Below are 17692 nucleotides of genomic sequence, written 5' to 3'. Positions count from 1 at the left end.
GTTACAAACTGTCTTTTTGGATTATCTTGACAAAAATCTGTGTAAACACAATGGTAATGGATCAGTAATTCTGCAAGGTCACATCCTATTACAGATACTTAACTTGGAAAGCCAAATATGAGAGCAAAAATCTGTCTGTAAAAACAGATAACTTCTGCTCCAACTTGTTTCATGCCAATTCTGCAATTAAAAATTAAGACTGAGATTAAGTCTGACATCAAATGATATTCTCAAGTAGAAAGCTGTTTCAGAGTAAGAGAGCCAGAGAGCCAAAACTGTTTCTATGTCAAAAAAAATAATGACAAGAAAATTAAGTCTGCCAGCTGGCGCACATCAGAATTATAAAAACGTCCAGCAGCAGAACTGAATGGAATGACTTTTTGAAAGCTCGTAACTAAGTTTCAATAATATTGTTACCTTCCCTCTTAAAAGTCTACAAATAACTCACAAATGATTATCTGTTTTACTCTGATTATCTTATGCCTTCTAAAGGAGGCAAACACCATGGCAGCAGTAGTTTTCCCTCAAGAAAGAGACGTCCTTTCCTAGTAAAGGAAAATCTGGTCTGTCGAAGGTTCCCATTTAAAGCGTGGATTGAAAAAAACAAAAAAACCAGCAAAGTTAGTGTTTAGTTCCTTTAATAGGCAAAATTATTTTCAACACACTCGACATTGATTTTAAGTGTAACAATATAGCATCTCAAGGCTGTCTTAAAGCTTAATGAATGTGCATAAAAAATGATAGCTAAATTTTATGGTTCCAGCAGTATTATAGTCTGTGATGTAACAAGTCTCTTATCTTAAGCATGCCTAGAAAACACATCATTACTAAATTTAATATTACCACCTGCCAAACTACTGAAGTTACTGAAGTAGATCAGTAGTTTGAAACTGTAGAGAGAACAAATGCAATGCAGGGAAACAGTTTTGCATCTGAAACACTTGTAGAGTGTATAACAAGTTTTCTCATGTTAATCTAGTGCCTTGCAGTTTGAAGGAATCCCATTGTGCCTTCAAAAACCAGCATCTTTTACGATCTCATTTTCATTATAATTTCATTATAATTTTCTACTTTCCTTTACAGTTCAACAGAACCACCATTTCAAAAGTGATCAGCTTGGTACCTCTTCTACTTGGTTTAATTTTACATTTGAGCTATAGTCATAGGGAGAGCAGTATGGATGTAAGGCATTAACATTTTTCTATTTACCAAATGTTTTAGGCCCACCTCTCTGAAGCGCTACTATCAGTACCCTGTTTTCAGAGCATATGACCATTTGTGAGTGAAAATAATTTATATGCACAATGTAAGTTTTCTTAGAGTTACTTAAGGCGCTGTGTAGTAAGTATTTCTTAATTCTTTTAAGACTTTCACAGTAACACCTGTCCTTCACAGAGCTTCACTTTTCTCTTCATCCAGTACTCTGTTCTTCAGTGTGCTTAGCTGGAAGGATTTAGTAATAGCTGTTCTTCTATACTGTGATCTCAAAAGAACTCAATCCATTTTCCAGTCTTCCAAAATCAACGAAATAAGGTGTCATCTGACTTGAACAATATTTTCTCTGGCACACATTACACTCCTCCAGTCTCTGAGGTCCAAATTAGAATTTGTTATACCAGTCTTGTTAATTTCTGCAGACAGTTGGTTGACTTGACCTTTTAATCCAGCTAGCTTTTTCCATTAGAGGACTAAAATCATGGGCTGCAGGCAGAATTGACTTCAGTCAACAGGTTGTGAGGAATGAATGTGAATCATTACCATTCCAAATTACCAGTGCTCTGGTCCATGTAACAGACCTCAAAAAAGTCACAGCAGCAGCCTATTTTTCTCAGCAGGACAGTCTGTGCAATGTCCTCGTCCCAGAGGACGGCATTTGGTCTCTGTAAGTACAGTCACTACAGCTTGTGCTGCCCTCTCTCCAAGGCAAAGGCAAACATCTAACAATGCCCGAGCACGGCCAGTCACTGTGGGGTAAGAGATGATTGTTTCATAATCCATTCGAGACAGCATTTGCTGTGAGCGAAGGACATCAAGGATGTGGTTGAGGCGTCCTTCTGTCATGCAGCTCAGTATGGTTCCTCTCTGGCAGGTTAATATTTGACAGCAGTTTCCTTTGCAGCAAGGACCTTGAGTAAAAAAAGGAAACAAAACAAGATCCACTAAGTGTTCATTTCTTCCAGAAGTTGTTAGAAAGTGGTAGTATCAACACTGATAAATGTAGCTCCTAGAAATATAGACTTAGTAGAGAAAGAAAGGAATAGGAAGAGTTAGTTTGTGTTCTTTGTTTATAACAACTACAATGTATTTCCATCTTTTGTTTGAAACTCATGAAGAACATATTACAGAAGATAAGCATCTTTAAAGATTGTTTGGATTGTGTGAAGGGAGGAGATTTTCAGGTCTGGCCCTATTCTAGATCAAAACTTGCACAATGCAGTTTGGGTGAAAACTTTCCTGTAGAAAGTAGAAGAACAGCCAATAGGTAGTTCAGGACAGCAGTACTATTTGAAATGTATTGTGAAAGTGGGAAATCGAACATATATCTCAAAGCTGAACTAGTAACAAAACTAATACTTCTCGCAAAAATGATCAAGAGCACTGTGCTCTGCCTCTTCACAGACAGCTTAGGCTTATGCCTATTAGAATACTCAGTACCAACATTAAGGTTTTTGATGTCCAGTAAATACCATACACCAAGAGAAAATTAATAGCTGCAGGCCGTTGTTACTTTGGAGAACATGCCTCTGTCCTCTTTATTTCTGAGTCTGGACAGTAGAGTTATGCAATGAACTTTTCCTGTATGGACAAGTCTGCTGCTTTATCCTGAATTTATGCCATCTCTCAGTAATAAATGGAAGTGGAGAAGAATGGCCAGCCAGACGTAGGAGCTATCATAGGCCAATTTGAAAACAAAAAAACAAGGAACAGCTTTTCACCTATAAGTAGAGCAGGCTTCACAAGTCAGAAGCTTTCCTACTAGGCAGTTTCCAGCTCAGTAGGAAAGTCCCAAACCACATAAGAAAGGAAATGAATGTTTCCTCCCCCTTCTCTGTAGTCACACCCCCCCCTTTTTTTTTTTGTCAGTACCTACTTCTGTAGCACTATAGAACACCTTAAAACTCCCCCCCAATTGTGTTTTTTTTCCTGACTTTAACAAACAATGTATTTCATATCTTATGTGCTATATTTTCTGTTTTTTTTTTTTTTTTTTTTTTTTTTTTTTTTTTTTTTTTTTTTTCCAGGCCTGTTCTCAGCCTGGATATGAACCTGGAAAACAATAAGTTAATGTTCACAGTAGCCAATGCCTGAACTTCTGAGGACATGTACCAATAGCTTCATTAGACATTTGTATTGTTTTTGGCAGTTATTACTCTAAAAATACCTGCAAGTGTGCAAGAGAATTCAGGAAAAAAAAATCTGTTTCTACCAATCTCTAAACAATCTGATCGTCAATTAAAGTCTGATCTGGGAGAATGTTGTCCTCTCAACTGGAAATGGAGTCTTACCTGTCACTGCTTGTTCAGGGTGCGTAGTTTGTTGTTTGTGCTTAAGTGCCAGTGGTGGGTCCTTATGCTGACTGTTTTCTTTGCCTGCCATTGGACCAGATAATGGAGGAGTACAAAAAGATTTTCTGCAGTCAGAGCCTGGGTGAGCTAGAAAAAAAAAGAATAAGATGCAACCCTTGGATTGCAACAGCAATTGAACAGTAACAGGAACCTAACTCCTTTTCTAATTAGCTGATAAGAAAATATGGTTATTCCTTCTAACACAGGGCAACAGATTCCAGAATGTATTTGTTCTGTCAAATTTGACAGGCAATATTTGATGTGCCAAGGAACGGCAGCTGTATATTATGGGTCAGGGTTCTGAAGTTTTTCAGAGAGGCTTTTTGATCTACACACTTAACCAAAAGATACCACAGTGTCTCTGCTTTTCTGCAGTGAGCTCATGCTTCAGATGATACCAGTAGGTGGCAAAGCTCTGAGAATGGACAATTGTACTTGGAAAATGCATGTGCCTATGTGAACAACTAGTAATGTTTATCCTTTTCTTAGAATAGTTGGAGCTGAATATATACATCAAGGTAAAGACCTTTCTTTGTTGCGTTCTGTGGGGTGAAGTTGGCTGGATCCATCTCAGGAATATTTTCTCTTCCTGCATGATTTGTATTGCTATCAAGTAGAATAGTTGACAAGCTTGGTAGTACAAGAGGGATTTTCTTGCTTGTTACTTTGTTGTTCTTTTGTGGACATATGACCTGAAAGAGATGAAAATAGGGAAGAATTATCCTCTTGGAAGCTCTTCCAAAACCTTTTCTAAACATTTTCCTCTTGAAATCTAAGGCTGTTTCACAGAGCAGAGTAAGGTAGGTATGAACCTGTAGACATGCTTAATTCGACTTCAGCTAGTTGCCTGTGATGCTGCGGCAGCACAGATCTGTAGGCTAGCTATCCTGGATTTTACTTCTATCCTGTTCAGTTCTTTTGGTATTGGCAAGCCTGCAACAAGTGCCAAAATCACTTTGAAAATGGGAGTTAACAGTATTTTGGAGCGATCACAAAGCTGTTGTCATTGCTCTTTAAGAAAATTAGTTGCAGATGCTAGAATTCAGCCTCAGGCTTTTTTCCCAGATGACATTTTGAAAACACCACAAGAAAGGCTAGATTTTTGCCATTTCATTAGGACATTTTCAAGGAGTGGTTCAAAGTGACTGTTAAGTGGATAAGGTTGTTTTTGCAAGAGCAGAGTCTGCTGCTTAGAAGGTAAAACAGGGTTTTGTTGGTTAACTGGATGTAGTTGTCCTAGCAAGGGATAGGGTTAGGACACTTAGCTGTAGAGTGTTTTTATTATGTGGTGTCAGCACTGTCAGGAGAAACAAGAAGCTCATGAAGTACTCTTGTAAAACTCTCAGATGCATGCCATGTACTCACCTCCGAATTGTGTATGCCTGTCTGCAACGTGTAGATTTCTGAACCTTTGCATGCATTAATTGCTGTCTCCTAGAAAAAGTAGTACAAGAATGCCTATAAGAATACCCAATATTTGCTCAATTCACAGTTGTCAGGAGCAGGAATTTACACTGACACTATATGTTCTTGGGTATGCTGATACATGGTGATAGTGAACTAGAGCAGCCTCACATTTTAACACATGTAAGTTGAATTGTAGAATCTGACTTAAATCTACTCTGTAACTGTTTCTACTTTAAAATCCAGTTTGGGATCATGCAGGAAAAGGTGAGAATAGCCCTATAGTGAAATACTTACATTGGGCTAGCTATAACATGTCCTCCAAGTATCTAAACAGCAGGACCATCTTGTGTTTCATATGCCAAACTGTCTGCAATAAGGATGTGTTTACACTTGTAACTTTTTTCTATGTTGTATGTCTGCAACAGATTTGTTCCAGCTCTTCACAATTCACCAGTTAATGAATCGAGCAATTTTCAAGAATTTCCAGTAGCTTTTTCCCAGTCATTTTGGATATATTATTTGTCTAGTTACTTGAACAATAAATAATGGTCATTGCTAATTTAGCAAAGAGAAAAGCAGTCTTGCTCAATGGAGACTGAAGTATTATTTAGCTACATGTTGCCAAGTATTCCATAAATATAAATGGTAATAAAGTGATGTGAAGTATAGCTATGCCACCTATTAAAGCATTGATCAAGTCTGTTTTATAATCCCAGTATGTGATTGCAACATGTAGAAACAATTTAGCATGCAGTAACGTAGGTAGCTCACATAAACACAGCAACAAAATCAGTGATACAGAATGGGTTTTGTAAGTCCAGATGGAGTTGGAATACTTGGTCAAGGGTTGAAATGTGCCACTGTAGTTTCTCTACTGTGCCTAAGTTAACTAGATAGGCTATAGCAATTCTTGTGGCAGTCAGATTTGTGCCAGATTTCCTATGGCAACATAAGCTAATATGGAGTTAGCTGTGTTCCTCAGTTGTTTACCATTCCCCATCCATTCAGGAGGTATCAGAGAACCCTCTTAGACCTGAGGACATGCAGTGTTTTACATTTGAAACATGCCAACTTAGAAACAGTGAAGCAGACAGAAGAGTGCATTGCTGGAGCAGGTATTAACACTGTCAGGTTTTGGAATAAATATCTTTAACCAGTACATACAAGAAAAATTGGCCTTGATCCTAGACTTAGTGTGTTCTGCTTGAAGCTGATATTTGTTCTCACTCATGTTTTCCAGTCTGATTACAGCTGGTGACTGGCAAGAAGCTATCATTTTTATAATCTCTGTAGCAATTGACAGTTTCTAGAGAAGACCAGCCAGAAAACCTTACAATACCTTTTTTAAAAAAAAAAAAAACAACAAAAAACACAATTCCTGAATGAACTTGAAGTGCCAAAAGGTAGTCTCTGGCATGTTCAGTAAAGCAGTAAAGACAAAGCCTTTTCCCGTTTTGGACCACAACGACTGTAATTGAAGAATCAAGTAACATCCTTATACAGGAACAAAATGTAATTTTGCACTAACCTTTGCATCCATCAGACTGTAGATTGCATTAGATATTGCCTCCTTATTTATAGTAGTCAAAATTCCATTTAGAAGGTCTACACATTCTGCAGGAGGAATAAAGCGTTTTAAAATAGCATGTTGCATATGAAAGTGTGTATATATTTAGACAGTGTATTGCAACTAACCTCACTAAGCATGCTATTGAGTATTAACTTCATTATGTTGAGCAGCTAGATGAACTAAGTGAAATCAGTTCAAATACAGCTTGTACCTCATGCATGCTTTACTTTCCTTTTAGAACTGATTCTAAAGAACCATCAGTTTTTCTTAACTGTTTATACAGATGTGCCCTTGCAGAAGGCTTACACACAAATATATAAATTTAACACAGTAAAACTATATGTAAGTGCTGAGGAAACAATTTGCATTATGTCTAGCTTTGAAAATTTGCTTAGTAGTCCTCAAGTATCATAGTCTTAATATTTCTTGTTCTGTTTTCATTAAAAAAGAGACAGGGTAAACATAACAGTTCCACTAACAAATACCAGTAGCACACCTCACAGGGAACTGGTTAAACACTGGAAATGAGAAATGCTTAAGACAGGTCAGTCTTTGTTAGACTAATGCATTTAGCCAATATCCTCTTCTTTAGACCCACCTCCCCCCCATTTTTTAAGCATTATACTAAAATATAATCTCAGAGATCAGTAAGCCACCTCTGGTAGGAGGCTTCAGATAAAAAAAATCTACATAACTGTGAGGTTGATGTAAAGGCTGCTTTGCCCTCCACTTCAGATATTCTGTCATTGATTTGGAGTGCCAGAGCAATGTTCCCAGTAAGACCGTCTCAAGTATAGATTCTGTAAAGAAAGCCAACCCTGAATGTTACCTGCAGTATGTGGTCTGTAATCTGGTTCTTGATGCCAGCAAAGAGTGATAAAGTGCAACAGCGTGTTCCTCTGGGGCAAATTGCTTGGTATAAACTCCTCCGAAATCCCAGGCCGTAAGCCGTTGCCGATTCCCATCAGAACTTCCAGCAGGGTTGTTTGACCTGCAATGGATGGGAAAGTGTCACCACAAAAAGACATTAAAGACATCAGAACTTTTAAAGTGATATTCATCATAAGCTATATCAGGTATATTAAAACAAGGGCTACTTTTAGAGGCAAAAATAAATATTTACTCTGCAGTTAATGGATGTTAGCCTTTAACAATAACCGTAACTAGTTATTGCAACAGGACATTTCAGGAGAGAGAACTGTCCTAACAGGAAATGACAAATGGATGTACCCATGCATTGTAAACTACATGCACAGACCCCTCAGATATACATCTGATTATTTAGGGTATATCCTAAGCACACAGTTTATATAAAGCTTTACACCTTGTAAGAACATCAATCCTATTGTACAGAAAAAATACTTCAGGCAACCACAAGATGGCAGGCATAAGTGAAAGCTGTGTGAATGAATATTAACCTACTATTCCTATACAATATTTTTGAAAGGTCCTTCTCAGCCTACTAAACATAGGAGTCCTTTAATCAGCAAGCCACGCAGAACTGAGCCCATAGCAAAGGGGTCTCTTTGGCATCAACCTGCATAAAATAGGGATCATCCTTCTCCACTGACTATTATTGCATAGTGCTTTACAAACCATGTTCTTTAAAACTGCTTGCTATTATCTAAGAAGGTAAGATTCTCTCCTTTAAGAGAATTTAGCACAAACTGGCATTTCTTGATTGGGGATTTGAAATTCATGGCAACTCTAAAGTGAGCATACTGCACATCCTGTTAGCTACTTGTCACCAAAACATTGTCTGGTGTTGAAGTGACAGTGAAAAATAAGGGTATTGTTTCTCCCTAAAGGTAATCAGGAAACACAAATGAGTAACAGAGTGCTTCAACAAGCACAGAGAAATGCTACAAGTTGCGTAAGAAGCTACAGTTTTCATCTGCAGAAAAGGTCATCCTCCGGGAGACACAGAGGATCTGCTGAGGGATTCTGATCTTTAGCTCTAACAGTAATAGAAGGCAAAGGGACATCCAAAAAAACCAATGCTGTTTGTGATAAAATGATACACGAACAATAGAAATTAATACCTTCAAAAGGTTTCCGTCTGCTTAGGCTCTCCCAACACATTATTCCAAAACTGAAAAACATGAAGGAACATTCATTAACTTGGAATCCATATTTATGTTCTCATTACTCCCGAGAGCAAGTTTATTGATTTAAGACAGGAATTTTCTAAGACAAAGCCTATAAAAGTTCTTCCTAATTTGAAGAGATATTTCTCTGCATTAAGCTTTGATTTTCAAACAAGCAGTTCTTACAATAAATCAAGTTAGAACTATATATACACATATGTTTTTTGAATAGGATCAGTTAGAATCACATTTCAGGTTATTACCTTCAATACATTTACTCTTGAAGATTTCAGAACCTTCTGTTGCCCTCTGTCACTTCTGTTCTGCTTTCAAGTAATTTAAATAGCAAGAAGGGGACATAATAGCAGGTACCGACAGGCTTGTCAGTTAAGCTACCAAAAACGTGATTCTCATCCCCTGCATGTCTGTTTTCTTCAGCAAGTTTTGCTGGAGATCCAGATACTTTTTTCCTTTTCTAATGGACTAGGAAGTATTCCAGTGATACCATAGCTCTGTATGTACAACCCACATCTAAGGTGGTCTAAAATACAGTTAAACCCTCAATCTGAAAAATTAGAGGCAGAAGCAAGAAGCCTGCAGAAAGAGAAAAAGCAGGCTAGATGAGTCAGAAGTAAAGCAGTCTACAGTGGAAGAAGCAATTCTAGAATAAACTTAATTGTATATTCATATATCTTGCTGTACTGCTAAATTACATGTGTAAGAGAATCCCCTATTCTGTTATATTTCCACAAAGTCTGAAAGTGCTTTTACTTAAATACCCCTTAGGAAAATACGGTGTAACATGGATGTGCATGTAGCTTACATGCAACTAAGCCATACTTCATATGACACTTTTCTGTATTACACCACTATCTAGATGTGCACTTCTCATGCACTGAGTTATATCTGAGCATCTAAAATTAAATAAGAATGACATGTTGGAAACTAATTATGGCACTTGAAGTAAGCCTCCTCTCTTCTGTCACAAAAGTCTTGTGTTTATGAAAAATCAGATCAGTTGCATCATTTATAGGTCTCAAGCATATGTGTTGTTTGACTCACCTTAGTGCCTGTCTCTGTGGCAATAAAGCAGGAGTTTTATTTGCTTAAAAGTTACCTGTAGCATTAGTCCACAGGCTCCATAAAAACAGATTATAAAGATGCATGTCCATACAGAAAATAGTTGCAGTTTGAGGTTGTCTCATTTTTCAAGACAGCTACAAAATATTTTACAGTTCCAAAACAGATGTGACAGTAGCTAGTCTTACTCATTTGCATAAACTACTAAAGTTAAGAAGAATGAATGTTTGAGTGGCTCAGTGAATTATCTGAGCAGGTTGCTTGGGACCTTAGTGGGACACTTGAGGTCTGGATTTTTATCTGGGCATGAACAGTTCTTCCTGAAATTAAGTCCAACAACAGTTCACACTTAGAAACCACATGAATTGTGGTCACTAGGTTCCTAAAGGCATTGGAAAATATTCTGGCAGCTACATTAGTCTTAAAAATTTGGGTCCATTTGTAAGTACTTTACATAAGAACTTGTAGAACAGTTTTTAACCATAGGATATTATTCACCAAATGTGGGGAATTTCACATTTAATTCACTGCTGTAATCAGCCTCACATGGAATACTGTCTGATTACATTATATAAATCTGGCATTTTTATTGTAGTGTCTTTGCAAATAAGTATTTCAGCAACATTATAGGATCTAGTAAGGACCAGGTATGACCTGCCCTTAGAAATCCCATTTACCTGTAAATATCGCCTTCCTGTGAAGGAAGGCCGCCTCTGAGTATTTCAGGAGGGATGTACACTAAATCCTGGCATTTTCTCTGATTGCAGTTCTGCAGGTCTGACCTCAGCTGCTGTTTCCTCCAGTTGGTTAGACCATAATCTGATATCTACAGAGACAGGAGAAAAGATTTTATAACAGTACTTCCATCTCAGAGCTAAATGTTTGTTATTAGAATAAATACATGCAACTATAGGGCAGTCACTGGACTTCACACAAACAGGCTATAAAAAAAAGTTCCCACCTTGGCTCTGTACTGCATATCCAAAAGGACATTGGAAGGTTTAAGGCTGCAGTGGCAAAAAGCAGGCTTGAGGCTGTGAAGATGATGCAACCCTTCAGCCACGTCTGACAAGATCCTTATGAGCAAGGGAAACGGAAGATCTGGGTACAGCTGATGCTAAAGAACACAAAGTACAGGTTTTGCTAGAGTGAAACTTCTACCATTCACATTTTCATTTTGACAGTAAACAAAAGTACAATGCAGAAGTTGAATAGCAGATGTGACTACTGTCCATAATTTACATGCTGGTTGCTCCCTTTTGGCTTAGCTTGTAATTAGCTTTGTCACAAAAGATTACTTCTCCTACGTACCTCATGGATGAGCGAGTGGAGGGATCCATTGCTCATCCACTCAGTCACTATCCCCACAAGTCCATGGTACTGGTAAATCCCAAGAGCAGGCAGGAGACGTTCAGACTTACAGCATCTGACAATTGCTATATCTTGAAGCAGCAGCTTCCTCTCCCTGTAAAAAGAGAGCTGAGATTAGAGGCTGGGTAGACTGAAGGGAATTTCAGCAAGACATAAGATCATGTAGATGATAGAAATGAGAAAGAACCATACAGTTGACACAATACTGGTTTTATTGGTAGAATTACATTGGCTTGTGCCATCTTCCAAACCACTGTAAGAAAATAAAGCAATATCTTGTGTAGTGTATTTTCCTAGCTTAGTGTAAGAGAACCCTGAATAGATTAGCATGAACACAGGAGCACAGTTTGAAGCAGCATTTGAAATGCTAAGATGGGAAAAAGCTGATACGTGAGGTGCTAGATTATGAAAAATCAAGTTTTCCCTCATGAACTTGTATCCTTTTGCTTTTAGCGAGACCCACATATACAAGGAAATTAAGAGCTTCCATGTGTATCTGATGGCCTTGTCAAAGCATGACAAACTGAATTCATATTTGCTAAAAGCAGTATTACTCCAATAGCTTTGTCATATTTAAGTTCAGCTGCAGTTGGATTGCATACCTGAATTCAAGTAGTCTGCATTTACAGGGTGTAATGAAGCCTTGCTTTGATCATGAGAAGAGTAAGATTTTTCCAAGAACTCCAGGCAATTAATTCCTTGTGCAAGGGAAACACCGCATTGTTGATTAAATTGGGCATTCTTAGGGAAAATAACTCCTGCCACACTTTCAGCTTTTGTTGTATATTTGTTTGTAATTATCTGTGTTACTTTTGAGCTGAAAATCCATTGGAATTCATTCAAAATTCAGTTGATTTCAACAGACCTGGAGCTCATTCTCATTATCCTAAGTCATCAGACTTCAGTTTCTGTTTCTCATATTTGTGGTACTGATTCACAAGCCTGTAAGCCAATCTCTGTTAGTAATTCACAGCCCCACCTGTTTTAGCACTTATTTCCACAAATCTAAGCATTTATCATCAGCACACAGTTGAAAGTTTTACAGGCAGAGTAGGCTGCAGCTTATTCTCCTTGTTTTCCTATACCCAGTGTGATGCAAACAAGGGATCAGAATGGTAGCAGAGAGAAAAGCAGGGCACAGGCTTCAGTCTTAGGGAAGAAGTTTAAGTGACAAGATGCCACCAAATCAGCATAGCATGTTAAATTCAAAGAGGAGCAAGATGTTGATTACTGTGAGTTGATTTAATTACAGCTTATGTTTTAAAGAAAATGTGAACAGGAGATGGAGAGTTGATTTTTCTTTAAACTAGCTACTAAACAAATAACATTAGATCAGATTACAAAATTGCTAAACTTCTACTGCCTAAAAACCAAGCAGCTCCCTAGAAACAAAACAAAACCTTACGTATTTAAGTTTTCAGTTTAAATTGACAGTGATACTGTCAAAATGGCAGCAAATGCTGCCAGAATTCAGGAACAAATAAGTTTATTTTTTTAAATCTAAAATACTGTTTTTCCTCCTGTCTTCATAATGGAAGAAGTTAAACACTATGTATTCCACTAAGACATCTGAATTTTACTTTTAACAAAAGTTACCTCAATTGCAATGTTCTCAGTTAACAAATGAGTTGTAACTAATCCATTACTGCATATCAGACTCTTTTCCTGATAAACAATCAGGTCAGTGATTTCCCCTAAAATGCTTGTGTCTTGCTTCATCCAGAATATCTTGGAATTATTCTCAGAAACTTTCTGTGCCTTTGTCACCCCACTGAAATTTTGTGGCAGATAGGCAGATGCCCATCAGCTGCTAGTGGTGTGGTTTTGTAATTGGGACATATATACACATCTCACTGCTCCGCAACCCTGACCCTTATCCTTCCCTCCTTCCACTGCTCTATTTCCTCATGTGCACTTGCTGGTTTAGATGAAAATCAGCTGAGGTCTCTTTCTCCAGAAAGTGTAATGCCATACGTGGCATGCTCAATATTACTGGTCAGGGTCTGAAGACATTATTGTAATGGAGATAATGAATGATTTCAGGATTAATCTCTACTTTTCTAAAACTCATAAAAGGAAAAAAATAAAAATAAAAAGAAGTAGAGCTTGTTTTTTAGTATTACTGCATCTGATTTGCCTCTTGGCAAGTTGGGAGTTCTAGGAATGGAGAGATGTTTGGGGTCAGATGATTGTGGGCATGCCATGATTCATTCTGGTACTATCAGTGCAGTTTTGTGTTGCCAGCCTGCATGGATAGTAGACCAAAGAAGACACGTACCTCTCTGTAGCATTCTGGCTGGTCAGCAGCCTCACGGAGATCTGTGTGTTCCATGAAACATGGAAGGCTTTCAGTGCAAAGCCTGAGCCTGTCCTGCTCAAGGTAAAGCTATCCAAATCCTCCTGGGCTACTACAGGCAATGGTTTGGCCATTTCTAGATGGCTGCCTTGGGAGAAAAATTAGCAGAAATAAGTTTTTAGGCCTACTTTTTGTCACTACCAATAAAGCATGGTGAAGTTGCACCACCCCTTCCCAAATAACCACTATCCTAATCCTAAAAGGTAATTCCTTTTACCACTCTGTATCAGACTTTCCTTAAAAAGACAGCGAAAATGTGCCAATTGCAGAGGACTGTCCAGACCATAACTTACCATCCCAGGCCACAAGGTGCTAATTAATTTTTTTTTTTTTTTTTCATATTTCCATCTGATCACTTGGAAATGCAGGGCCATTATTTATAATATAAAATGTGGCTTTAAAGTGATACTGAATTATGTAGACAACAAATTAGTATCCATCAGTTGTGTGATGGATAGAAATGTAATTTCATAGAATATCCTGAGATGGAAGGGACCCACAAGTACCATGTACATAATAACGCAAACAAACATTTAAGTAATCAAAATGATTTATTCAGAACTCCAAAGATAGTACAAAGAGGCTAAAATAATGAATATGGGATCTAAACCATTCTTGAACTTATGTATTTCTATTTAAAATGGAATTAAGTACAGCTATAACAGTTCTTGAAACTCTCACTAGTTTGCTATTTAGATTAAAAGGAAGAGATAGCAACCAGCTCCTTTTTGGATTTGCAAAACCTTGTTTAACTAGAGATTCTGTAAAAATAAATGAAAAGCAATTCAGTTGTTCTGTTACAAACCATGACATGCTGAGGAACACTGTCCCTATATTCAGGTTTCTACTTCTTTTTCCACACCTGGACTTAGACTTGTTTGCTGGTAGTCTCCAAAAGAATTTGACCCTAAAATGAGAGATCTTATTTAGGCAGCACTTCACCAAGGCTGCTAAAGTTGTTGGAAGTACTAATCACAGAACATGACATGGTTTAATGAAATTACAGAGAAAGTTTCCCTAACTTGCAAGTGTGGTACTAAAGCCATTTTTCCAATAGATCTACTCTTTTTAATGCTTTTCCTCCTACACCCATTTCAAAGCTCACTGACAAATCACAAAATCAGTGTTTCTTCAGCAATTTCTGCAATAAAGGACATTAAAAGCCTCAGCCAAGTTTGTCATCTTCCCTTAGCTGGGGTGGGCAGGAGGGAGATTGTTATAAAGCCATTCATTTCATGTTCCTAATGTTAAAGGCAATTTTTCAGAGTAATCTGTAGCAAAGATGTTTTCCTTGGGACAAGAGAAACTTTTCTAAGTTAAGCTAATATTCAAATGTCCAAGTAAAAGAAATTGCAAGCTAAAGTTCACTTACCTCCAAAAATACAGGCATAAAAACTACAAACACTGTAGTGAAACTGCTGCAGATACCCGGTGCGAGTCTGTTTCATACAGCACTCAAAGACAGCTGGAGCTTTGCTGCCTATGAGTCAGCTGTATTGTTTATCTCTCCTTTTATTGGCTGCCTGCAAACATCTAAAATTTCCTGGTAGGTTATCTACGCTGTAACTCTTTAGTGACCGCAGCTGTGTTTTCACAGGCTGATTTGTTAGCTGCCCATAATCGAGAGAGATTATGGAAAAATATTATGGATAACTGTTTTTTTCCCCACACACCATGAAGAATCCCAACAGGGAAAGAAAGCTCGTACAACACTGAAAAACACTGTATTGGATCCAAGCCAAATATAGATGTGTTTAGAGCTGTACACAGATCTTGTAGCCAGTGCTTATCTCTGCAGTACATCAACCCTACAGCCCAAGTACAAAATCCCCTTAAAATTTGTAAGTCAAGTAGAGCTTAAAACAGGCTTCAAATTGTCATTTCTTTGGTTAGAAGGGAGGTAAGCATGGGGGTTTTGTTAGTCTGCAAAGAAATCCGGATCCATTAGCTGACAGTAGTCTAGCTGAAAGGGATATGGGGGTTATGGTGGGTTATGGTTGATGATGAACCCACGGCATGCTCTCATTGCAGATGGGGAAATTGTGGACCAGGCTGTGTTAGAAGTACAGTTAAAGTGAGAGAACTCATTATGCCTCTACAATGGTGTAAAAAAAATTATGCCTCAGCAATGGTGTGGCAGCATCTAGAATCCTACAGTCAGTTTTAGGGCATTTGGTTCAAAGAAAAATGTTGAGAAACTGGAGAGGATGCAGTAGATAACAACCAAGATTGTCTGGGCCCTAGGGCGCATAACTTAGAAGCAGAGATTGAGGGAGCTAGGCTTATTTAGTCAGGCAAAGAAGGAGGTTAAGGGATGGTCTTCTAGAGGTCTGCAACCACTTGGAAACCCACTATGAAAATAGAGCCAAGGGGCAGGTAGCAGCCAGTGGCATAGGGAGAAGTTTCAATTTCTGAGGTTGAGGTCAGATGCTAGAAAAAGCTTTTCCACCAGGTGGGTAACGCAGCAGTGGGCCACTCAGGCTGTGGGGTCTCCATCCTGTAAGATTTTCTAGATTTAGCTAGGCAAAGCCACAACTGACCTGATCCAGCACTGCCACTGGTCCTGCTTCAAGCAGAAGGCTAGGCTAGAAATCGCCAGAGGTATACAATATCTGTAGCTTTGTGACAACTTTGCAAGGCCTAATAGTGTTCCTGCTAGGCTTATACTTTCACTCTGAAGGGTGGGATTGCTGGATGCAGGGTGGAGACTCTAGGAAAAAGCAGTCATTTGGGTTGATCAGGTTTATTCAGCTTTCCACTCCTTGCAGAGTGTCTTTATTTATAGTCCAACTCCAAAAACAGCTTCAGTCAATGAAATTGTCCACAGACTTCTGTGGGTTTGGGGTCAAATTCTAACCCCAAGCAGGGAGGGAACAAGTGGTAGGACAGTTACCTAATCCTCCTGTGATGCTGGGAAAGCCCCATGTATCTAAAAATCATGTGGCTGGGACTCTGCAGCTTGAGAGGAAGCATGCAGCAAGCAGGAAGCGTGGAGTGCACCTTCATGCGCAGTGAGTTATTTCCTGAAAGCTATCTAAACAGCTTCAGCTTTCCCTGCTCAGCACACCACTCCAAAAGTGAAATTAGTACAAGGGAGGTGAGCCAGCAAGGTTAAACAAGTGGGCAGTAACAGTCCTGCAGAAAGCAGGAAATGGGGCAAGTTGCTGGAGCTCCAGGATCCACTTTGTCTTTGACTTCAATTTGTCAACAGTGCATTCATTGTTGTCTACAGTTCTACAAAATGCACGTTATTAATGTTTTCCCTTCTTTAAGGTAGTAGCCTGTCAGGCAGACTCTACTACAGGAGAATCACTGCTGCTAAGAGTCCTTACAACTAATTAAAGAACCTTCTTAGAGGAATCTTTGTAGAGAATTTAAAGGACTTAATTTTTACAAGTTCTTTGACAGAAATAGTGTGAGTTACTTCTGTATTTTTAGAGGGTCACGTGCTGGGGAAGCTGAGTACTGGAACAATCCCACATTTGATTACCCCTCTTGACTATTGTTTTCAGCTTAAAAAAAAAAAAGCTTCTAAAGCTTGCTTTTAATCCATGTTTGCAGAAACCAGAAACAGGCAGGCCAATTTTTAGTGTGGGTCTGAACTAACTAAATATTTATTACTGATTAACATGTTCAGTAATAGCAAGAAAATTGATTGGTGTTTTAACTACACATCGTTTATTCAGGGAAATATAAAGCCTCTCACTTAATATGGAAACTAATAAATACTTAGCAAGGAAAAAAAATCCCTGGAGGGCCATCACACAAGGGCCACAAGGGCCATCTTATACAGTAAATAGAAAAATTTAACAAAAATAAAGATTGGTTTGACTGTCAGAAGTAGTTTCTAGTTTATTTTAATTTTTTATTTTCAGTTACGGAAAATAGCCAGAATAAAGCATTCCAGAAAGGATTAATGTATACAACAGACTTACTGAACCTTTCTAACCTATGCATTTCTCAATGCAAACTGTTTTTTTCATCATTTGCAAGCTAATACAGTACAGGGGAAATGCAAACACGTGGATGGTCTTAACATCCTGAAAGTAGAAATAATGGTGATGCCTAAAGGATATCATGGTTTAAGACAGGAGTGGTTTGTAGGCCTCCACCCCTATAATAAGAGTGAACCCAGTTCCATTCAAATGTAAAATTAAGTGGGAACTTGACAAGTAGCAGCATTAAAGGAGGACCACAGCATAAGACAAAGCATTAATAGAGCAAGGATGCACAATGAAAGAATGACACAGTATCA

General features: G+C 38.2%; 1 protein-coding gene across 2 annotated transcripts; it reads right to left on the bottom strand.

Moving 5' to 3' along the window:
- Nucleotides 1–710: 710 nt before the first annotated feature.
- LOC311214170 (receptor-interacting serine/threonine-protein kinase 2-like) lies at nt 711–14902 on the bottom strand. Of its 2 annotated transcripts, XM_084294639.1 has the most exons (13): nt 14810–14883; nt 14243–14344; nt 13360–13525; nt 11022–11175; nt 10672–10827; nt 10388–10536; nt 8586–8635; nt 7373–7534; nt 6502–6587; nt 4932–5000; nt 4093–4258; nt 3507–3653; nt 711–2126 (listed from the first exon to the last, which is right to left on the bottom strand). In XM_084294639.1, exons 3-13 carry the CDS (start codon nt 13509–13511, stop codon nt 1807–1809), a joined length of 1611 nt encoding a protein of 536 aa, XP_084150765.1. In that variant the 5' UTR covers nt 13512–13525; nt 14243–14344; nt 14810–14883; the 3' UTR covers nt 711–1806. The 2 variants fall into 2 exon arrangements, with proteins under 2 accessions (XP_084150765.1, XP_084150764.1); XM_084294638.1 differs by lacking the exon at nt 14243–14344 and having other exon boundaries at nt 14810–14902.
- Between the last annotated feature and the right edge of the window lie 2790 nt (nt 14903–17692).

This window comes from Netta rufina, assembly GCF_964035555.1.
Source record: "Netta rufina genome assembly, chromosome: 13".
In the NCBI taxonomy this organism is placed as follows: domain Eukaryota; kingdom Metazoa; phylum Chordata; class Aves; order Anseriformes; family Anatidae; genus Netta; species Netta rufina.
Note: the sequence above shows the minus strand (reverse complement) of the source record. Positions and strands in the feature narration are given on the sequence as shown.

Coding starts and splice junctions, on each gene's coding strand:
- LOC311214170 (XM_084294638.1), bottom strand. CDS start 14,885: ATGAAACAGACTCGCACCGGGTATCTGCAGCAGTTTCACTACAGTGTT. Junction 10,537..10,671: donor ATATGCAGTACAGAGCCAAG/GTGGGAACTTTT, acceptor CTGTCTCTGTAG/ATATCAGATTATGGTCTAAC. Junction 8,636..10,387: donor CAGGAAGGCGATATTTACAG/GTAAATGGGATT, acceptor CATGTTTTTCAG/TTTTGGAATAATGTGTTGGG.